This window comes from Solea solea, chromosome 3 (genome assembly GCF_958295425.1).
Source record: "Solea solea chromosome 3, fSolSol10.1, whole genome shotgun sequence".
NCBI classification, from domain to species: Eukaryota; Metazoa; Chordata; class Actinopteri; order Pleuronectiformes; family Soleidae; genus Solea; species Solea solea.
In genome coordinates, this window is record NC_081136.1 from 1,769,820 (window position 1) to 1,793,345 (window position 23,526).

General features: G+C 41.0%; 2 protein-coding genes across 2 annotated transcripts in view; both read left to right on the forward strand.

Annotated features, from left to right (window-relative positions):
* trpc5a (transient receptor potential cation channel, subfamily C, member 5a) overlaps positions 1–16,292 on the forward strand; it is a 45,868-nt gene extending 29,576 nt beyond the window's left edge. The window contains exons 8-17 of the mRNA XM_058625813.1: positions 1,762–1,899; positions 2,239–2,437; positions 3,126–3,265; positions 4,725–4,925; positions 5,872–5,993; positions 8,527–8,722; positions 8,818–9,027; positions 9,906–9,947; positions 11,202–11,291; positions 11,666–16,292. Of these exons, the coding sequence (XP_058481796.1) occupies positions 1,762–1,899; positions 2,239–2,437; positions 3,126–3,265; positions 4,725–4,925; positions 5,872–5,993; positions 8,527–8,722; positions 8,818–9,027; positions 9,906–9,947; positions 11,202–11,291; positions 11,666–12,664 (2,337 nt within the window). The 3' untranslated portion in view covers positions 12,665–16,292. The remainder of the gene's footprint in view (positions 1–1,761; positions 1,900–2,238; positions 2,438–3,125; positions 3,266–4,724; positions 4,926–5,871; positions 5,994–8,526; positions 8,723–8,817; positions 9,028–9,905; positions 9,948–11,201; positions 11,292–11,665) is intronic.
* Positions 16,293–18,392: 2,100 nt separating this feature from the next.
* On the forward strand, positions 18,393–22,876 carry cnpy3 (canopy FGF signaling regulator 3). The gene is made up of 6 exons (XM_058623500.1): positions 18,393–18,647; positions 19,187–19,313; positions 19,609–19,705; positions 19,817–19,939; positions 20,070–20,187; positions 21,261–22,876. Exons 1-6 carry the CDS (start codon positions 18,542–18,544, stop codon positions 21,539–21,541), a joined length of 852 nt encoding a protein of 283 aa, XP_058479483.1. The 5' UTR covers positions 18,393–18,541; the 3' UTR covers positions 21,542–22,876.
* Positions 22,877–23,526: the final 650 nt, after the last annotated feature.

Consider the following 23,526-nt stretch of genomic DNA (forward strand, 5'->3'; position numbering starts at 1 on the left):
ATATATCGTCCTCGACTCATATTTTATTCACCGCGTGCAGATGAATTATAGCTTTAACTGATCGATAGACACATGTCCTGAGCCAGAGGGCACACACACACACACACACACACACACACACACACTCACTCTGGTCTCCATGACTTTAGAGGACTTTGCATTGACTTACATGCATTTCCTGTAGACTTCTTTTAACCTTAACCATAATGACTAGTGCCCTGACCTCTGACCTCTGACCTCAACTTTAAAACATGTCTTCACCTTAAAATGGAGTCATGTATGTTAAGTCCACATGATGTGACTGTATACACAACCAGTTCTTCAGAAATGAGGTTCTGCCTCATAAGGACCAGGTTTTGGTCTCCATGAGGACCACTGGTCCTGACAAGGTCAGTGGGTTCTCGTTCAAAGTTACTGAAATCACGTTTCTTCCTCCGTCTGATGGAGCCATCACTAAGTCACCGCCATTGTTGGGAGCGTTAGCCTGAGTGAACACGACTGACGACGAAGTTTACGCGTTACTTAAATATATGATTTTCTACCATGGCTGTAGCAAGTGTTGCTAATGTTGCTAAAGTGATAAAAACGTGTTATCTTTTGTTGTCGGGCAAAAAATATTGTTAACAGGGAGAATGACATTGTCCGCTAGCTCCGATTGTGCTGCTGTTGTCTTAACTTTGGCAAAGGGATGGACCCACAATGCAGTGCAGCAACATTTCAATGCTTCACATTCAGCGTAAATGCGAAAGTGTCTCAGTCGACTCGAGCCTGAAACAGAGAGAGAGAGAGAATGCTGTAGTTTGGTAGAGCTCGGAGATTTTCATAGCTCATTAGCATACTGCTGCTATAGCAACAAGATACAGACTTGGAGCTGAGTGAGGGATGGAGAGAGAAAGAGAGAGACTGAAAGAAGACAGGGAAGAGGGAGGGAGAAGAGGAAAAATAAATTGGATGCAAAGAAAGAAAGAAAGAAAGATTCAAGAATCTTGAATGTTGAGTGTGTTAAGCAAACTAGCCGCTAACTTTAGCCCTTAGCTGTTTACCCTTAAGTATAAGATTAAATAAACTTCCTGTGACAGACAGGTGATGTAAACATGGCTTAGCTACCTAGCTAGTACGTATGAGTTCATTTATAACCTCTAACACAGAGTTAGCTGCTGCTAACACTCAGCGATGTGGTTTTTGCAGTAAAGCGTTAAAGAGCGTTGTTAGACTCTGTGAGCGACAGGTGACAGGATTAATTATTCATGTATGCAGTGATTTACACACCTGTGGTGAAGTGTTTGATTGACAGCTGCAGACATTTGCCTTTTTCCGCTAAATGTGAAGATGATTTCAGCCGAGTGTGTTTGTGTGAAGGTGTGAAGGCTACACACACACACACACACACACACACACACACACACACACGACCAGTGATAGATTACCAGCTGACAATGTGGGAGGATGGAAAGACTGGGCGACAAGAGGGAAGGAGAGCAAAGTGTTTTATTTTGAAGGGCCAGGTTCCATTATTGTTAGCAATTGCTAGCAGCAGGAAGTGACCTTTGATTTGTTCATGTCACTGAAAATAAAAATAAACACACACACACTGTTTACATCAGTGTGTGTTTATGTTGATCATGTGACACAAATGTGAATAAAAAACAAACTCACAATGTTGTTGTTTATTCTTTTACAACAAGTTAACAAGTTTATTTTATTTACTAACTGTCCCTTTATCTCCTCCTCCTCCTCCTCTTCCTCCTCCTCCTCCTTTAGTTCGTGGCTCAGCCGAACTGTCAGCAGCTTCTGGCCACGCTGTGGTACGACGGTTTTCCGGGCTGGAGGAGACAACACTGGGCCGTCAAACTGGTCACGTGCTTCATCATCGGACTCATGTTTCCCGTGTTTTCACTGGTAAGAGAACAAGGAAGGAAGCAAGGCAGCTAGATTAGGAAAGGAAAGACACAAAGGGACAAGGAGGAAAAGAAAGAGAAGGAAAGTTTGGTAAGAAAAGGAAACAAGTGGACGTCACCCTAGTGGACGTCTGTGAAAGTGCAAACGTACGACAACAACATTCACGATAAACTGGTCCTGACAGTAATGTGCTTTTTTTCTCATTTGAATAAGTGAAACTTTATTATTCATTCACAGGTTACATAACATCACACATGAGAGTGTGATAATAACACAGTGACAGCTGCTGTTTGTGAGGTGATTACAGGTCGTCTTCCTCCTCCTCCTCCTCCTCCTCAGATCTACCTGTTGGCGCCGAAGAGTGCGCTGGGTCGTTTCATCAAGAAGCCGTTCATCAAGTTCATCTGTCACACGGCGTCGTACCTGACCTTCCTCTTCCTGCTGCTGCTCGCCTCGCAGCACATCGCACGCACCAACCTCCACATGCAGGGGCCGCCGCCCACCGTGGTGGAGTGGATGATTCTGCCGTGGGTGCTCGGTACGGTCACGTGTTTCATCCACTCATGTGTTCACAACCAAAAAAAAAAAGAGAGATAAATTATGCTAAACTACTTAGAAGCTGAGTTTTTTCCCCACTCGTCGATTTGCAAACAGGTTTTGTAACTTTTAAGTGGGTGGGACTTGTTAGTCTTGCCCCTGCTTACTGTTCCACCCCCACCTCCACTAATCGACCCACCCCTCGCTTGCGGTTTGCAGATGGATACTATTGTGGTTTTTTTTTTCAAATTCTGGTCTGATAACGCCTGACGTCCACATTATCACAGAGTTTTAGTTCCCCGAAAACTAGTTTGAAAATGTTTCGTTTTTGTTTCGTTTTTATTTTAAAACACTTGGTTTTTATTTTAAAACACTTAGTTTTTGTTTGAAAACTCTTTTTTTTGTTTGAAAACGCTTCATTTTTGTTTGAAAATGCTTTGTTTCTGTTTGAAAACTCTTTTTTTTGTTTGAAAACGCTTAATTTTTGTTTGAAAACGCTTTGTTTATGTTTGAAAACGCTTCGTTTTTGTTTGAAAATGCAAATTTTTTGTTTGAAAATGCTATTTTTTGGTTTGAAAACGCTTCGTTTTTGTTTGAAAACACTTAATTTTGTTTGAAAACACTTTGTTTATGTTTGAAAACACTTCGTTTATGTTTGAAAACACTGCCTTTTTGTTTTTTTGTCGCAGGCTTCATCTGGGCGGAGATTAAGGAAATGTGGGACGGTGGTTTCACGGAATACATCCACGACTGGTGGAACCTGATGGACTTCGCCATGAACTCACTCTACCTGGCGACGATTTCGCTGAAGATCGTCGCGTATGTGAAGGTAAACATCGTGGCCTGTGTCTGTGGAGACACGATGGTCCGCATTAGTCTCATGCCCACGTTCTTTTACCACCGAGTCTCACGCCCGTGAGCAGCATCATGGCTCCATGAACATTTGTTTCACCCCCTGGTGGCTGTGTGAAGTGTTTGTCATAAGCCCCGCCCCTTTAATGTTAACATCAGCCAAACTAAAAGCATGGTTTACTTCGTTCTGAACACGCTGATGATCGTGTTTCTGATTAGTTCCACTTTTGTTTGAAAACGCTACGTTTTTGCATACAAGCAGATGATTGACAGCTGATTGGTCAGGCAGGTTTGTGGGCGGAGCCTTTATGTCCATGATCCTCTACAGCAGAAAATCTGGCTTCAAATATCATCACCGGAACAAAATGGTTTATGTCCATGTTTACGTCCGAGCGTCATCGTGTAAACGCAGCTGCACAGCTTTACTTTGTTCAGCTGCATGTGCACAAGAGTTATCTGTTTATGAAGAGCAAACACACACACAAATACACACAAACACACACAAATACACACAAACACACACACAAATACACACAAACACACACAAATACACACAAACACACACAAACACACACACACACACACACAGACCAGACGGCGTGGCCATCTGCAGCAGATGTGAGTCACTGACGGTGGCAACTGTTCCTCCTACACAGGTGACACGCACACACACACACACACACGCACACACACATTAGCTGCTGCTACTTAATTAAATCACGTGATTATTACATTTTAAGCTAAAGACATGTTGTATGGTTCAGTTAAGGTTAGTATTTATGGTGAAGGTTTGTGTCTGGTCTCCAGGAAATGTCCTCTGAAGTCATGGAAACCAGACCGTGTGTGTGTGTGTGTGTGTGTGTGCACGTGTGTGGAAAGATGCTAATAGAAGCAGAGCTAACGAGACAGAAGTCCTGTGGAAATCTGAACGGCTAAATTTAGAATGAGGAGGAGGTCGAGGGATGAACGGAGAGACGGTTTGTTTGAAAACGCTCAGTTTTGTTTGAAAACGCTCAGTTTTTGGTAAAAAATGCTCAGTTTTTGTTAAAAAACGCTCAGTTTCTGTTTGAAAACGCTCAGTTTTTGTTAAAAAACGCTCAGTTTTTGTTTGAAAACGCTCAGTTTTTGTTAAAAAACGCTCAGTTTCTGTTTGAAAACGCTCAGTTTTTGTTAAAAAACGCTCAGTTTTTGTTTGAAAACGCTCAGTTTTTGTTAAAAAACGCTCAGTTTTTGTTTGAAAACGCTCAGTTTTTGTTTGGAGACAGAGAGAGAGAAGAGGAAAAACGTTTCGCTGTGCTGCTGGTGAAACGACAACATTTGTCGAGCACATGTGTTGTTGTCGTTGTTGTTTTATCTCAGAGAAACAACACATGTTGCTGTTTGAATCACCGATCGTCTCCCTGTTTTCTGTCTGTCCTCTCCGTCCCCTCGTCCAGTACAACTCGTCCCGACCCAGAGAAGAGTGGGAGATGTGGCATCCGACGCTGATCGCGGAGGCGCTGTTCGCCATCGCTAACATCTTCAGCTCGCTCAGACTCATCTCGCTCTTCACGGCGAACTCTCACCTCGGGCCTCTGCAGATCTCACTGGGCCGGATGCTGCTGGACATCCTCAAGTTCCTCTTCATCTACTGTCTGGTAACGTCTTCTTATCACTTCTTATCACCTCGTATCACTTCAAACTCGCTCAAAGAACTCTACAAAATCTAATCTAAAATCTAAATCTACAAAAATATAAAAATGCTAATACAACAAACCTTTAGCATGCTACCATCTTCCACAAAATGCTATTCCGACTGTTAGCAATAATTAATATGCCTTAGCACAGACAATATTTAAATTTCGGGTGCGAACATAGAATACACATTTAGAACAATAGCATGCTACATGTTAGCATTATACACTAAATTCGTTATTTAAGGCTGGTTAGTTAGCTAGTAAATTGCCTAAAGTCCACCCAGTATTAGCATGCTGTAGCACATATACAGTAGAATGCTAGCATTTTAATTGTATCTTCATGCTAACATTGAGAAAACACATCTAGTATAAAATAATGCTAAATGTTAGCATGATACATACAAGACAAATACAAAACAGGTGTAACATGCTCAAAGAAACCTTGCTAATGTTTACAATACTCATGGTACATGTGTTTGCTATAGTTAGCAAACACATATAACATATCATGTTTATAGCGTGATATGTTATATGTGTACACCAAAACTTTGCTAGCATCTAATCTAATTACATTTCTAATCTACTTAAAGTAAATGCAAATGCTATTCTCTTGTAGCAATGAGACTGGAGGACGCTAGCATGCTAACCCTCAGGTTTAGTTCTGTCTATAGGATTTTTATTTGTGTTTTGAGGAGCAGATTTAACAGACCTCTATTAGCATGTTTGTGTTAGCTTGTGTGTCAGTAAATTCGAGTTGGCTTTGTTAGCAGCAGCTAATGTTTTGATGACATTTTAGCAGAATATCCGAAATGTTGTAGGTGTTTTTTGTAACTTTTGTCACATGAAGAGACATTTAACAGCAGAGAACACGGAAAAACATTCATTTTTCTATTTTTTGTCCGTGTAGGTCCTGCTGGCGTTTGCTAACGGTCTGAACCAGCTCTATTTCTACTACGAGACCACGGCGTCAGAAGAGCCCAACAACTGCAAAGGCATCCGCTGTGAGCGACAGAACAACGCCTTCTCAACGTGAGTGTCCGACAAAACGCGCTCACTCTCCCACACCAAAGCCCATAGAGAAAATCAGTGATTTTAACATCACAGCACACAGGAGTTGTTGATCCACTGCTGCCTCCATCACTAACTTCAAATGTCTTATTTTGTCACTTCGGTATTTGAAATCATTTGTTTGGATTTACTTTAGTGACACAAAGTGACCACACGAGGCAGCAGTAGACCAGCAGCTCCTGTGTCCCCGCGAGCTAAAATCACTGATTTTCTCTATGGGCTTTGGTGTGGGAGAGTGAGTCTTAAGTAGACTTAAGTTGACATAGATTTTATGTGGTGACTCTGTTGTTAAGTGGCTAAAAACAGTTTTAGAGGAAACTAGTGACTCGTAGTAATTTCTTTGATGTTTTATTAAACATCTGTAAACAAAAATGATTTCCTGTCAGAGAAACATCGTAAGTTGTGTCAGTTTTCGTCTTTTAATGTCCATTTCTGTCACGGAAAGTACGAAAAAGGGTTTTATTTAAGGTTCAGTTCATTTATTTATGTCGAATATTTAAAAACTTCCTCACCGACTTCAGGCATGAGACGTTCCGTGTTCAAACAAACGCACAAACCTTCCACGCCGCCGCCGCCGCCGCAACACAATCACACACACACACACACACACACACACACGGGGAGACAAATCAGCCTCATGCTGGGGCCGAGCAGGTCGCCACGGTGACGGCTGACATGACGCATTATGCGAAGAAGAGAGCGATGGCAGGGCCACGGGCGCACATGAACATTCATGAGTTTACAATGTGAGGATTATTCACTCTGTACGTGTGTGTGTGTGTGTGTGTGTGTGTGTGTGTGTTCACACTCATCCACATTAATGAGTTCTTTCACAGGATTGTTGTCTGTTTGTGCTCAGGTGTCTCCTCCCTCTACTTCACACACTTATCACCGTTAATGTGTTACATCATTTAACACACACTGCTGTGTGTGTGTGTGTGTGTGTGTGTGTTCCTCGCTCTGCCTTTTCTCCTCATCCTTTCACACTGCTGCCGCCGCCACAGCCGCAGCTTTTCATCTACTTTACGTCGCACACATTGCGATCGTTGTTCTGCACAGATTTGGAGACATTTCACCCGTTGTTACACATTTAAACCAGTCGATGGCGCCACGTAAACAAACAGAATAGATGAGTCGTCCTCTGGGAACTATGAATGTGTGTAAGAATGCTGATGTTACCGTATAAGTCACTGTCTTTATCTCACTGTGAGACAGACTCTACCAACAGGAAACTCAAGTTAGTAAAACCACTCTCTCTCCCACACCAAACCCCATCTCTACTTTCTCTATTTTGTTGTGGGAGAGGAGAGAAAATGAAGAACAGAGGAAACATGGGAGTAAAAAAAAGAAAAGATCAGACAAGGACGTTAGAAGGAAATTAGGGGGAAAAGGATGGAAAAGGACAAGTGGAGAGAGGAGATAAGAGGAGAGAGAAGGAGAGATGACAGAATGAAAGATGAACAGTGAATGAATGAACGAGGTAATTAAATTAGGTTAAACAATGATTTATCTCTGCGTTTGGTTTTCATATTGTCCTCTCAACTCTTTCTCTTTTTTGTCTTCCTCTCGTTTCATAACTCAGACGCTCGCGTCGCGCTTTACTGCTCCATTCATCATTCACACACACACACACACACACACACACACACATATGTGCAGCCGTGCTTGTCGGGACTTTTGTAAAATTCTATATATATTATGGTATATAAGTAATCATGAAAGTCTTTTTTTTACGTTTTCTAATATAAAATAAGGCCTATAAATAAAAATATCTTACACATCATACTTTTATTATGTATAAATTATCGCAATATACTAAGTTTTAAAATGTCTTATATAAAACGTTTTTTACACATGTTGAACATTTTCTCTACGTATAAAAAGTAGGTTGATTTCTTACGTATGTCGTAAATGAATAGGCTATAAAAGACTTTAATATGTATCTCATATACTTACATGTCGTTTAAAATTTCATTGTATATTTTTTATCTCATCTTACTAAATATATTTTTATGTTCTAAATTTTATACGTACAAGTTGAAAATATCTTACGCGTACTACAAAAAAATTACGTACAAGTTCAAAATAGCTTACGTGTACTACAAAAAAATTACGTACAAGTTAAAAATAGCTTACATATAATATAATACGTTTATGTACAAGTTGAAAATAATTTACGTATAATATAAATTTTTTATGTGTAAGTTAAAAATAGTTTACGTATAATATAAAATGTTTACGTATAAGTTAAAAACAGCTAGCATATATGTAAAATTAAACTTGTAAATTATATAAGTACATTTTTTTTATTAATTAATTAGAAGTTTTTTACATGTAAGTTATATATTTTTTAAGCATTATTTATACATTTCTTACATATATGTTAATTTCTCGCATATAAGTTGTTTATTTCTTATGTACGTCATGAATTTGTTTGTGTGATCGTATTCGATGTTTCTGACGTAGATTACGCTAACGCTCTGTCTCCCCTCAGATTATTCGAGACGCTACAGTCTCTCTTCTGGTCGATATTCGGCCTCATGAACTTGTACGTCACTAACGTGAAAGCGCGTCACGAGTTCACGGAGTTCGTGGGGGCGACCATGTTCGGGACGTACAACATCATCTCGCTGGTCGTCCTTCTCAACATGTTGATCGCAATGATGAACAACTCGTACCAGCTCATCGCCGTGAGTCGCACACTTTTTCACGATCTCTGTCCAAACATTACGCACGTTCCCCCGTCTCATGCTGTCACCTGACTCTGACCCCGCCCCCCGTGCAGGACCACGCGGACATCGAGTGGAAGTTCGCCCGCACTAAACTATGGATGAGCTACTTTGACGAGGGTGGGACTCTGCCGCCGCCGTTCAACATCGTCCCGAGTCCAAAGTCCATCTTGTATCTGCTGATGTGGCTCCACAACAAGCTGTGCAGGAGAGGACAGCCCCCGGGGGTGGAGCCACACAAATGCGAGAACCTGCGAGAGTTCACGGTAAGACTGACCACACTTTATCCTCGTCACCTGGTGGCACCAGGTACTGCACACGGACGTTTTTATGTTATGTTATGTGTAAGTTAAAATTTATCGCTTTTTTTTCTTTTCTTTTTTTAATGCTAATTATATTGGGTCATCGTAGCAGCGGTACAAATGAGTCAAAATACAAATAAAATACGATACAATCACAATACAAAAACAAAAAAAATCGGATTAGATTTCGGGGAAACTGTGTTTGACTGTGTTATAAATGAAAAAATATTTATTCATATTTACATATGAGTTAAAAAAATATCTTATGTATATGTTATAATAATAAAAAAATGACAACAATTCATAAAATCATGAGGGAAAAAAACTGATTGAGTGAAGGTTTTTATAAACAACGACAACCTGAAACACAGTGAGAAGAGAGTGTGTGAGTGTGTAAGTGAGTTCAGCTGGCATGTTCACCTCAGCTGAAGTCAGTTATATAACAACCTGCCCACACTGTGTGTGTGTGTGTGTGTGTGTGCACACGTGTGTGAACATGTCTTAAATAATGTGTCAAACTATGTTTGTGAGGATTAAGGGTTGGTTTAAGGGTTAGGCTAAGGCATTTAGTTGTGATGGTTAAGATTAAGGTAAGGGGCTAGTGAATGCATTATGTCTATGAGTGTCCTCACAAAGGATGCCAAACCAGCGTGTGTGTGTGTGTGTGTGTGTGTGTGATCCAGTCTCTGTGAGGACATTCTGTCTGGTCCTGACACATTTTAAAGGCTTTTTCCGGTTTAAAGCAGGGTACCATTTACATCGGAACTCGGAGCGACGTCCATATTTCAGAGAAAATGACGCAGTTTTAACGTGATTTCTTTCTTTTTTCTTTTTGTTTGCAGGAACGTCACGCTGACAGTCTGATCCAGAACAAACACTACCAGGTCTGTGTGTGTGTGTGTGTGTGTGTGTATTTACTGTCCTGGACTTCCTGTTTGTGTTTAAGTTATTATTCGTTTTTATTTGCTCTGATTAAACTTTACTGTCTGACTCACATTTTCCATGTCCGTCAGTCATCCTCTGTACGTACGGGTGCGCTAAGAAAGTGACGCAAATGTTCAACTATTTTTTTGTGTTTTTTCCGGGGCGGCGCTATCTCTTTGGTTTTGTACCCAAACGTTGGAAGCTTGACAGAAATAATTCACCACTTCCTGTACGTTCTCTTCCGATAAAAAAAAAACAAAGGAGGAGGGGCCTATTGTACTGCCATCCATTTTTGTCCGTTATTTGACTTTCAGAACGTTGCGCTAGCTTTGCCTCAAGTTTGAATATTTCAGTTTGAGCAGGACACGCAACACTTTTTTTTTCAGTATCAGCGCTACAGCACCACATACAGGGCTAGCATGTGTACTGCAGCCTTTAGACTTGTTTTGATGTTTCCTGAAACAATGCCATTTTTACGGAGAGCTTTCTCAATGTGGCAAAAAAAGGAAAAAGATTGTTTACGTTTACGCGTGGATAGAACCGCAGTGTTTTTGTCAGTTTCCGCGGTAGCGTAAAATCCAGCTTCTGATTATCGTATAATCGGAGGTCTTTCTAAAATTGCATTGATGCTCAGAGTTCTTTAAACTTCACTGTTGACGACAGGAGAATCGGAACGACTTTGATTTTTTCTTCTCTGGCAGCTGCACCTCATCTCTAACGTTCAGTCTCTGTGAATATTATCATCATTATTATTATTATCATTACGAGCACAAACACGGCAAACGCCAGCGAGTTTTATTTGGCAGCAGCAATGGTTTCGCTTCGATGTCCATTTGTTGTTGTAGAGATGTGTCCGTCTCTTTGAGGGAGCGCGCGGTGGTGACGGCGTGCGCTGGCAGCAGACTGACAGCTCGTCTGAACTCGTCCTGTTTGGCAGACGCAGGTGTCGACTGTGGGAGGAAGCGGCCGCGCTCGAATCGCCGCCCACTGAGAACCAACTGCTGCTCAGAGCGTCTCATTGGCCGATTCTTTAAATTCATCACTTAGTTTGGATTCTGTCGCCAAGTGAATCATCACAGTCATAGACGTTCACTCGTTCATTTCATCTTCCTGGACAAACTCTTTCTTTATCTACTTTATTTAAATAAATACTAATTAAAAGCTTTAAAGTGATGTGTTTTATGTTTGGTTACCATGGGGACTGTCTTATACAGGAAGTGATACGGAGCCTGGTGAAGAGGTACGTGGCGGCCATGATACGCAGCGCTAAGACGGACGAGGGACTGACGGAGGAAAACTTTAAGGTACAAAACCGTACGAAGACAAAGCTGCTGTTGTTGTTGTTGACATTTTATAAAATGAATAAATAAATCTGTCCTGTAGCTTCTGTTTGACCTAAGATAAATTAGCCTGCTAACTAGCAAAGCTAACTATCATCCTTCGCCCACTTTCTTGATGTGACGGCTCCTGATCAACCGTCACATGTAGACTTAATGTGATGCTTCTTCTTCATTTTTCCTTCTTCTTCATCATAAATATTTAAGGGATGATTTAAATGATTTACTCCCATGATGCACCTCAAATTGTATATGAAAGACAACAAATTTAACAAATTGATTTTCATATTGAGCTCCCTCTCTCTCTCTCTCTCTCTCTCTCTCCCTGTCTCTCGCTCCAGGAGTTGAAACAGGACATCTCCAGTTTCCGTTATGAGGTCCTGGATCTCCTTGGCAACCGGCGTCCTCCCCGGCGACACTACTCGTCCTCCAGTGAGACAGTGAAGGACGACGGCGCGTCACAGGATGACAGCGAATCAGGTGACAGCGGTGGAGTTGGAAGCCAGAGGTCAAAGGGCGTGACCTTCATGACCCCGCTGGAGGACGACTCGAGGCCGGCGCCCACACTGGGCGTCTCCGCTCTGGTACGCTCCGTCTCCGGAATGACCCGGATGGAAGGTGAGGAGGCGGAGCTGGAGGAGGGCATCAGGTGGGGGGAGGAGGACGAGGACGAGGACGGGAAACCAAAGAGCAACGGGCTAAAGGCAAGCGGCGTCCCTCCGTCCTCCTCCACACACTTCCCGCCGTCGTCTTCGTCACTTTCGTCAACGCTGTCGTCGTCCCTGTCTCGTACGAGGAGTTGTCTTCAGCGTCTCTCGTCGCCCGGGACAAATTCAGACTCCTTCAAACGTCTCTCCTACCTGTTCTCCCGCTCCAAACGCAAAGAGCCACCCATGCCCATCCCTCTCCAGGCCCCGCCCTCTTACACCATCTCGGACGGGTTGCTCCGCCCACTGGGGAGCCACAGCCACTCTGACTATGGACTCAGTGAAGTGACGAGAAGCGAGACTCACCTGAACGTGGTGGGACGCTCCGTTGACATCAGCAGCCCCTCGTTCTCGCCACGGAGAACAAATGGGCGGGATTCGCTCCTGACGCTGCCCCTCCCACCTCCCTGTCCCTGCCAATCCCTGCACTGTGCTTCCAACATGTCCGAGTCCAGCTCCCGCCTCCTGGACTCCAGCGAGGACGTTTTCCAGGGTGGATCAGGCCACGGCGGCGTGGACGGCAGAGGAGGACGACGAGGGCTGGCGGTGATGGGGGGGTGGGTTGGGCCATGTGATGATGTCATAGAGGACAGCTGTGAGGTCATAGAGGACTCCGTCACAACTCAGCTATAGGAGAGAGGAAAAACCAAATCGTTTTTCTTTGTTTGCAAAATGGACGAATACGAGTGAAATGGAGAGAGAGGTGAGAGGAGGGAGAGTCCAGTCCGTAGACCTGGACTTCTGCAATGCCGTGTTTTCAGAGAAGAGAGCGAGTGTCATCAGCGATCGTCAAATAGCAGACGTTCATAAAGACTTTTTTGTCAACATCTGTTTTTTTAATGCAGATTCACAGCAAAAAAAGAACATTATGCTCTGTACGAGGTAGCTTAGCAGCTACATAGCGCTAACCCACTACTAAGTGGACTAACTCCTAACGAGCTAGCATGCCAGCTAGCAAGGTGAACGTTGTATTCTTCAATACCATACAAGCAAAAAAGTTACACTGCTATTATCCACAGGGCTACTACGCTAAATCACCACCACTGTTGAGCTAAGATGCTAGCTAACATGATAAATATGACATTTCTCCTGTCCAGTTAGTAAAACAATCGTGCCGAATTAACACTGTTAGCAAAAGCAGCTACATAGCTCACGGTCACTGTAAAGCTAAAACACCACCAAGCTAAGCCTTGGTGAGTTAGCTTCTTAGCTAGCAAGGTATACTTTCATTCTTTAAAAAAAACAACTAAGTATTCTAATGTATGTGAAATAGCTACATAGCTAGCTGACACTGTAATGTGTGTAAATGAGATTCTGAAAAAAGCTCCTTTAACTCCTAAATTAACACTCTTAGTAAAGCCGCTAGCTAGCAAGGTAAATGGAATCCTTAAAAAATACAGCCTCGCTATATTTTAAGACTGTCAGCTAAACAGCTACATAGCTAGCTGGTACTATAATGTGTGACCCACAGCTCAGGTAGCTTATTAACTTGCTAGCTAGCATGCTCAATGGCCCTCTCAAATAAACAATGTTAGTGAAACAGCTACACAGGCAAAGAGGCGTCTAACATGTTAGCCTAGCATGGTAAACATGGTGTTTTAAAGCTAATTAGACACCGTCACTTTAAAAGGAATTCTATGCCCAATAAAATGTAGCTAACCCCATGACACAGCTAACACACATTAGTGTCAACAAACTGAAACTATCTCTATTATGTTATTTTGTTTTATTATGTTTGGGTTATTTTTCTCTCCGAGGCAAACAAAGAAAGCTTTTATTGTGAAAAAAACACATTAGCGTAGCATTCACTCGCTCACATTTCACCGTGGGAGGATGTTTTTAAAGCGGCTCAGGGTTCGTTTTGTTCTTAATGACAGGGTCAGCAGCAGGTCGCGTGTCCACGCAGCCGTCACCGCGGCGACCACGATGACAACGACAAAAAAATACATCAAATGAAAGAGTCTTTATGAACGTCGGCCATTTTGTTTCCACACATGCCACAGGAGAACAAAGACGCAGGATTTTAAAGGACAGTTCACCTTTTTTTCCTCTGGGACGGACACTCACACACACACACACACACACAGAGCCAAAGCAACGTTTTTTCACCAAGAGAAAATGTTGTTTTTAACAAAACAAAAGACACAGAACGACGACTGTTTCAATCCCTTTAACGTGAAGCAAACTGTGATGGAATTAAATCTGTGGAATTACAAGCGGATTATGGCGACTAATTGGAATATTTCTTCACCTCTAACTGTGGAATATCACGGATTAAATCCCTGGATTGGATGAAACTGGCATATGGAGACACGTCCTCGCCCTCTCTCTCTCTCGCCCTCTCTCTCTCTCTCTCTGCATCAACAAGGGCCAAGGAACTTTATTTATTTACCTAATAACAGATATAATAATAATAGTAATAATAATAATAATAATAATACTGGTTTCTAAAGACTGTGTTTGCTTCTATTTGAGTTGCCTGTGGTAATCTGGCTTCTCGTTCAGCTCTTCCTTAACTAAGTAACACTTTAACCTGATGAATCTAAATATATGGTGATTTCTTTTTTTGTTTTGTTTTTTACTTTGATTATAATTATTGTTCTTTGCTGAGCAGGATGGATCGACGGACAGAAGGAAGAAGGGGAAGAGAGGATGTTTCCTGGAGGAAAGGAGACGAGGAGAGTCTGTTTTTTTTAAGGGAGATTTCACCATAATTTCATCATGAATTTAAGTTTTTCTTCTTCTTCTTCTAAAGGTCGGCATGAGCAGAGGCTGCTGAATCTTTTTACTCTGGTTAATAAACGACTGACTGTCAGCAGAGAAATTATGCATGTCTGATCTCACACACACACACACACACACACACACACACACACAGAGCTCCAGGACAAATATTTTTTGCCCTTTTTTTATTTTTACCAAAGTCTTCGTCTTCGTCTCTGTTTTCTCTCCTTTCTTCCAAACTCACAAAGTTTTTTCTCATGACGTCACCACACGATGACGACAGCGACAGAAAACCTCAAATTAATGTCACATAAAAAAATAACAAATTCTCGGCTCGGCCGCACGTCATCTTAGCACCGGGAGGGTTAGCAGCTAAGCTAAGTGGTTAGCAGCGATGGGAAAATCCACGTTTAACTTTCCGTCCACACTCAAAATGTCCGTCCACACTAAAACCATCCATCCTCATTGAAACTGTCTGTCCACACTGAAACCGTCCGTCCACACTTAAACTGTCTGTCCCTACAGAAAATGTCTGTCCACACTAAAACCATTCGTCCACACTAACACTGTCCGTCCTCACTCAAACTGTCCGTCCACACTAAAATTGTTTGTCCACACTCAAACTGTCTGTCCACACTCAAACTGTCCGTCCACACTCAAACTGTCCGTCCACACTCAAGCTGTCTGTCCACACTAAAATCGTTTGTCCACACTCAAACTGAAAGGAGATGAAGATGAAAGTTGTGACGTCACCTCAGGAACATTTTTCTCTCCAGTTCAAATATTTTAACTTGTGTGCGAACAAAACACAAACGTTGTTTCCATGTGAAGCGACTCAACAGTGACGTCTAGTGGTCATAGTGTCATTTAGAACCATGTTGGGGTTTTTTAAATGTAAACTGCAGATGAACCAGTGGGGGGGAGGGGTGTCTGTTGGTTGCCATGGCAGCCGTCCAGCGTGTTCCCACCTGATAATCAGAGCTACTCTGTGCCAAACTTACCCCTGAACAACGGAGGTTGTGTAATCAATCACACGCCTCGTCAATCGCCGTGACAACCGTGGGCCGATATCTCCGTTTCCAGGAGAAAAGACAAATGAAACGTTGAGAACTGAACTGTGTGTGTGTTTGTGTGTGTGTGTATCATTGATCCGTACAGAATCCAGAATTAAATCATGTTCAGCCGTTCATTGATTAGTTATTGATTTAGATTTAAACGTCAAGTTAATCTCGTTAATCTTGTGATCGTTGTCGTCCCCCTGCTTCCGTTTACACCTTTTATCGCAAGTGATGTGGTCACATGGAGGTCACATGGGGGAGGGGGTTAAATCGAGTTGACGCTACACGATCTCCGGCCACGACAATCAGTTCACCGACAAGTTTTGCGAAACGCTAGCTAATCAACTCTAAGTGCGAAATTTTCAGAAACGCTTCAAGATTTTGATGAAAGTTTGACTGCGAACAGAACATGCTAACAGTGCTAACTGGAAAATCTCAGCGCTAATTAGCTGTGATGTCATTGCAATAATTCGCATTTTTTTCACTCCAGTTAAAATATCCGACTTTTGCGAATGATGGGAAGTCTTTATGAGATTTCCGTCGCGATATTTGTGTCACGTTTTGTAAAACCCATATAAAAATCGGGTAAATGTTCCTTTAAGAAAAAAGGGCAAAGAAGATTTGACGGAGCTGCTCACACACACACACACACACACTGATGTCCTTCAGGTTCTCTTCTAAAGGGATTTTGAGCTTTAAGAATAAAAAAAAAATTATACCAGTTTTTTTTGTTTTTCTTCTTTATTTTTGTTTGTTTTTAAATTTCCACATGAATGAACGTATGACTGTGTTATTTTTCTAGAAGCGGACGCTCGCGCACGTTGTCGACTCTTTAATAAAGGCATCCTTAGAAAAAAACCAACACTTACGACCATCGTACGACTGTTTATTGTGTCGTTTCCTGTCTGTGGTGGGAGGAGCAGGAGGGGCGGAGTCATGTGAGTTATGTGACCAGTCTCAGAATGAGAGTTAGTCGGAAAGATGTCAGGAAAAAAAAAGTCAAACTTTATTTGTTTATTTATTACGTTACTTCTTTTTTTTTATCTTAGCGACGTCTCCCTAGCATCAGAATAAAAGGATTTACATTTGTTTAACGTAGAAAATATAAATATAAGTGTTTTTTTTACGCTGGAAACACGTGTAAAAATTTACTTTCAACAAAAGACCCTTTTAGTTTTGCTATGTTTGAGATGTTGTTCCATTCAGAAAGTTTATTTTGTAAAAATCTTGTAAAAACCTTGAAATTAGTTTGGACACTTTGTCTCCATAACTGGACGGGTCCTCTCTCACACACACACACACACACACACACACACATCAGAGTGTCTCATAGCAGAACTTGACACTGAGTTGGTGGATGGGAGGATGATGTAGAGAGAGAGAGAGAGATGAAAGCTGGTTTCTATGTGCAGCCCACACAACGGGCGAGCGAGGGCTCTGTTAAAAAATAAACTCGTTCATTTGTTCTTTTGAAAAGCTTGAACACACACACTCACTCATTCACTCAGATAGACAGACAGACAGACAGACAGACAGATCATGTTACATAACACCATGAATGTCAGTGTTGTAAGTGTGTTGATGGCTCCCTCTGCTGGTCAGGACTGCTCCTTTAATGCTCCTTTTATCATCAGTGTTTGTTATTATTATTATTACTTTTTATAATACATTTACATTTATAGCTCATGTGTGTGTGTGTGTGTGTGTGTGTGTGGTGGTGGTGGTGGTGGGGGGGGGGGTCTCTCTGTTTTAAGTCAGAGAGACTTAAAACTTCGAACGTGGTCTTCAGGTCCTGGATCAATGACTATGAATTATTGTATTGATTATCGACGGTCATGTAACAGTGATGTTGCTCACTCAGCACATCAATAAAACTCACTCAAAGGTCCCAGGGGTTTGAGACGTGTTTGATTTCCTTTCTCAGCAAGAAAATGTATTAATTTATTTTAAGTATTTATGTATCTTAACAATGTAAGTAACAGTAAAATGAACATGTAAATATATATAAGATTATAGCTCTGTATACCCTCTGCAGTCCCTTGCACAGGTTGACAGTCCCTAATAAATAATTTGAGTTAAATAAAATAAATCACAACATCCAATTTACAGATAATGTATGCACAAAAAAAGTTAAAAAATTAAAACCTTTTGTAATTGTACTAAAATTAGAATTGAAGTAAGTAGAATGTTTTTTGTAACATTTTGTTTTTTTTACAACATCAGAAGGAAAATATTTGCAAATAGTTTTAATAACTCAGATAAAATTATACTAGATCAGTAACAACGAACAGTATAAACAACTCAAGTTGTTGTATTATTAGTGTGACACACTTTAAAATAGTAAAACATTTTAAAATATAACATATATTAACATTAAAATATTTTAAAACAGTGAATATATGATATATACTTTGTTAATTTAAGTTAAATAAAAAAAGAACTGTTTGGTTGTATCATGTAAAAAAAAACGCTCAGAGTGATACATCTTCACTCTCTTTTCTCATCTTTGTTGCTCCTCCTCCTCTCATTGGTCCAGCCGCTGCCACTTCTCCCTCTCTGATTGGTCCGAGCGTCGCGGTCAAAGCGGAAGTGGAAGCTCAAGGAAACCGCAGCAGCTGTAGCGGAGGATAAGGATGTGAAAGCAGGGAAAATAACGTTCGTTCGCAGGGTTTTTAAAACACAGACACGCAGTTAGAGCGAGGACGAGAGTCTCAGCGAAGAGAAAAACATGATTTTAACTCTGTACGCCACGGTTTTATGCGTCATTTCTTGTGTGGGAGCCGCGGCGGGAGGAGGCGACGATGACTGGGTTCATCTGCCGAACAAATGTGAAGGTAACACACACACACACACACACACACACACACACACTAACACTTCGTAAATCGCCATTAAAATCGCGCACAGTTTAGTTAATTATTGCAAAAAAATTTTGACTTGACAATTTTGTCACCAACATACAGTCATGGGGATTTATTTTTGAAGTGCCACAAGGGGGCGCTACATCTTTCCTTGATTTCATGACGTCATGATTTATCACGATCTTATATTCTAAGATTATTTTCTGACAAGACACAACAATAAAAAGTTTATCATTGACATGATGATGGCGTTTGTAAATATTTGTGGTAATGCAAGAATATTTTTTGTAAAGTTTGTAACATGTTTTTGTAATTTTGCATTTTAAATTATTTTGCCAATGTAAGAAGTTTTCATTTTTTGTAAAAATGGCAAAGTTTGTTTACATTTTCAAAATAAAACCATACGTAAGTACATTTTTTTGTATAGCTACTGTTATGAATTGTTATCATATTGATTTATGGCAGGTAAATTCGTACGTTTGCGACATGAAACATTGTCTCTCTCTCTTCAGTCTGTAAGTTCGTCAGTATTGAGATGAAGTCTGCGTTTGATGAGACGGGGAAAACCAAAGAGGTCATCGGCAGGAACTATCGCTTTATTGACAGCAAGGGGGCGCCACCCATCAAATATGTCAAGTCGTAAGTTCTTTGTTTTTGTGTCTTGATTTATTTTTTGAAAATGTTAAATTTATATTCAGAACAGAAGGAAGTTGATCAGGTTCACTTCCTGTATAAAAGCAATATTTTTTTCTTGTTTTTTTTTGTTTATCACACCAGGTGTGATTAGTAAATCAGTCACTGTCATGTTTTTGTTCTCGTTTTGTTGGGTTTCTGATGCCTTGTCGTGCCATTTGTTCCCAGTGACCTTAAACTGGCTCAGCGAGGTGAGCGTTAAATGTCCCTGAACGTCTCTTATGTGTCCGTGTCTCTGCAGAGACCTCAGGTTCATCGAGGTGGTGGAGAACGTGTGTCAGAGGCTGCTGGAGTACAACCTGCACAAGGAGAGGAGCGGCAGCAACCGCTTCGCCAAGGTCAGTCTCTCTCTCTCTCTCTCTGTGTGTGTGTGTGTGTGTGTGTCTTTGTGGACACGTTGTCCCTCATGACCTCGGTGTGTTGTCGCGTGTCCCTCGTCCCGTGTGCAGGGAATGTCGGAGACCTTCTCCACTCTTCACGGTCTGGTGAATAAAGGCGTGAACGTGGTGATGGACATTCCCTACGAGCTGTGGAACGAGACGTCGGCCGAGGTCGCCGACCTCAAGAAACAGGTGTGTCCACACTTCCTGTCCATCGCTGAAAACACCGATCAACGTCAGAATTGTCATTCTTCATGTTCAGCTCTTTGTTTACAACAATAAAACATCAAATACTAAGTTTTTCTGTGTGTGTGTGTGTCAGTGTGATGTGTTGGTGGAGCAGTATGAGGACGTGATTGAGGACTGGTACAAAGGAAACCAAGAGGAAGACCTGACCACGTACCTGTGTGAGAAACATGTTCTTAAAGGAAAAGATGCAGGTAACGCACACACACACACACAGACACACACAGGCACGCACAGGACTAAAGTGTAAAAAGCTGTCTTTTATTTTGGAACGTTGCAGTGTAGTGTTTTGGCATGAATGGAGACTTTTATTGTGAAAGTGTCTTGTTTTCTTGTCGACAGACTTTTATTTAGAAAGCTGCAAGGTTGTGTATCAATGTGGAGAAATAGAAAGTGATGCTGTTGAAAACTGAAGAGTTTCAAAGAGAAACAGAAAACGTTTGTTTTAGTGTGGATGAACAGGAAGCTGAGACTTTTATTTAGAAAACTTTTGTTTTAGTGTGGATGAACAGGAAGCTGAGACTTTTATTTAGAAAGCTTTTGTTTTTGTGTAGATGAACAGGAAGCTGAGACTTTTATTTAGAAAGCTTTTGTTTTTGTGTGGATGAACAGGAAGCTGAGACTTTTATTTAGAAAGCTTTTGTTTTTGTGTGGATGAACAGGAAGCTGAGACTTTCATTTAGAAAGCTTTTGTTTTTGTGTGGATGAACAGGAAGCTGAGACTTTTATTTAGAAAACTTTTGTTTTAGTGTGGACGAACAGAAAGCTGAGACTTTTATTTAGAAAGCTTTTGTTTTTGTGTGGATGAACAGTAAGCTGAGACTTTCATTTAGAAAACTGTAGCTTATTTTGAGCGTATGCAAGCAGAAACTGAGAGTGTTAGAAAACTGTCGGGTTGTTTTTAGTGTGGACAAACAGGAAGCCAAGACTTTTATTTAGAAAACCTGTGATTTACTGTGGATGAACAGAAGCAGAAAACTTGTGTTTTCATGTGGGTGAACAGTAAATTATTTTATTTTGAAAACTGTATGGTTGTTTAAAGTGTGGATAAACAAACTTAGACTTTTGTAAACAATAACACAGACGTCACAGTTCTTATCCTGATTGGTTCACACCTCGGCTATAACCTGTTTCAGTTGCTAAGCAGCCGTCTTCTTCCTGTTCAAGCCTGAACGGTCATGTGACCTGTGTTTTCAGTTGTGCGAGTGTGGACGCAGATCATGTGTGATACTGAGTTTAAAGCGAGTTCTTCTCTTTTCGTCCGCAGACTGTCTGAAAGAGGACTTGTCACTCAGGAAGAAGGGAGACCACGCCGCCATCGCGGAGGACAAGAAGAAGAAGAAGAAGACGACAAAGAAAGGAGGGAAGAAAGAAAAGAGCGGAGGAGACGACGGCTCAGAGGACGAGAAGAAGAAGAAGAAGGAGAACAAGAAGACAAAGAAGAAGAAGAAGAGCAAAGCTCCGGTGGAGGCGGAGGACGGAGCAGTGTTTTCTGACGAGCAGATCCAGCCTCAGGTTCCTCTGTCTGGACACAAGACGGAGCTGTGACGTCCCGGATCAGCTGATCTGAGACTCTGAGACACTGAGTCCTGTTGCACTGTTCCATCGTTCACTCTTTCATTCCCACACAATTGTCCTTTTAAGTTCACACGTTCTGTCATTGTTACGTCTGTAAACCTCAACATTCACACTCAACTCGGTGGAACTGTTGAGAACTTTTATCTCCCTTTAAATGAACGGTTTGAAGAAGGAACAAAAGTCTAGTTTGTAAATCCACTCACTCTCTCACACCAAACCCCATAGAGAAAATCAGTGATTTTAACATCACAGCACACAGGAGTTATTGATCCACTGCTGCCTCCATCACTAAGTTCAAATGTCTTATTTTGTAAAATTCGGCATTTGAAAAACTTTGTTCAGATTCCCCTCTGTGACACAAAGTGACCACACGAGGCAGCAGTAGACCAGCAGCTCCTGTGTCCCTGTGAGCTTAAAATCACTGACTTTCTCTATGGGGTTTGGTGTGGGAGAGTGAGTGCTTTACAAACTTCAGTTTCCTGTTGGAAAAGTCTGTCTAACGTTGAGATAAAGACGTGAACATGTTTTTAAGACATTGTAGACTTAGATGTATATTTTTATGAGCTGAGTTTTTTGGGCTCTGTGGCTAAAATTCACTTTGAATCAGTTTCACACTTCAAAAAGCCTGAACTGTCCCTTTTATTTAACTATTGTTCCCGTCGCTCATTAGAACTTTAAAGAATAGAATAGAATAGAAAAGAATACAGGGTCATTAGATTAAAACACGGGTCAAATAGACACAAAAGTTGACATTCATTAAACATATCTGGCGTTTTCTTTCCGTAGAAGACGATTTATTCATCAGAAAATCAACATTTTTGTTCACTGTCTGTTGGAGTTTGCAGCAATGAACCTTTCTTACTTTCTTAGGTAAATACACACGTGTTTTTGTTCGTTTTTCAGTTACATATTGTGCCGATCTTGTTTCTTTAATTTAAATATTCCATCTCTGACAAAGGGAACTGAATCTTATTTCCCTTTTCTTTTTTTGTTACGTTGAAGTCTCAGTTTCAGTGGAATTCACCTTTAATGAGTACATGAGGTATATTTCCTAAGTCAGTATTTTGTGTTGTTTCTTTAAATCGTATAATTTAATGTTCTAAGTTTATTTAATTTGTCTGTATTTGCTGTTCAAAAGCTGCTATTTGAGAAGTGTGTGTGTGTGTGTGTGTGAGTGTTGGGCTGAAAATAAAATAAAAAAATCTGTGTTTTTTTACTGTTTATTTTAAATTAAAACAGTCTGTGTTATAGTGGAGTTGCTTGTTTTACAGATGTTCAAGTAAAATAAGTACAATTCTAAATCAATATATTGTTTTTTTTGTAAATTTACTGACAATAAAAAGAAAAAAAATCTCAATTTATTTTAAAATCACAAGCTTCTTATGAACTACACGATCAAAACAAGTGAACATTTAAGGAGTTAAATTGTATTTTTAGCAGGTTTTTCTCTGCTGTTCAAAATACGTGTGGGTGTAATGCGCAACTTTGACCACCAGAGGGAGGCAGAGTTCCTACTCTGACGATAGTCGGCTTGAAACGTTCCTAATATTGAATAAATATGTTATAATGAAATGATTACACTTAAATAAATGTATTATCTAAAAAGAAAAAATCACAAAGTAAATGTCATATTTTTTACTTTTGCTTGTTTTAGTCTCAAATTCTTTAAATCCTAAACAACAACGTTTGTGTTTTTTTTTTTAAATAGGGCGTGTCTTGTCGCCGGGGTCACAGGTGAGGAATTACCCATGATTCTTGGCGCCCTCGTTTTGGAGGGAAACTGGAAAGTGTAGCTCGTTAACGAAGCAAACGTTTACGTGACTTGTACAACAAAATGGCGGCATCGGGAGGAAAGTGAAGGCTATATTTGTTTAATATGCTCGTGTAAATAAGACCATCTTCATCAGCCGAGGATGACGCAGGTGTTTTTTGGCCGCGGTCACGGACACAGCACT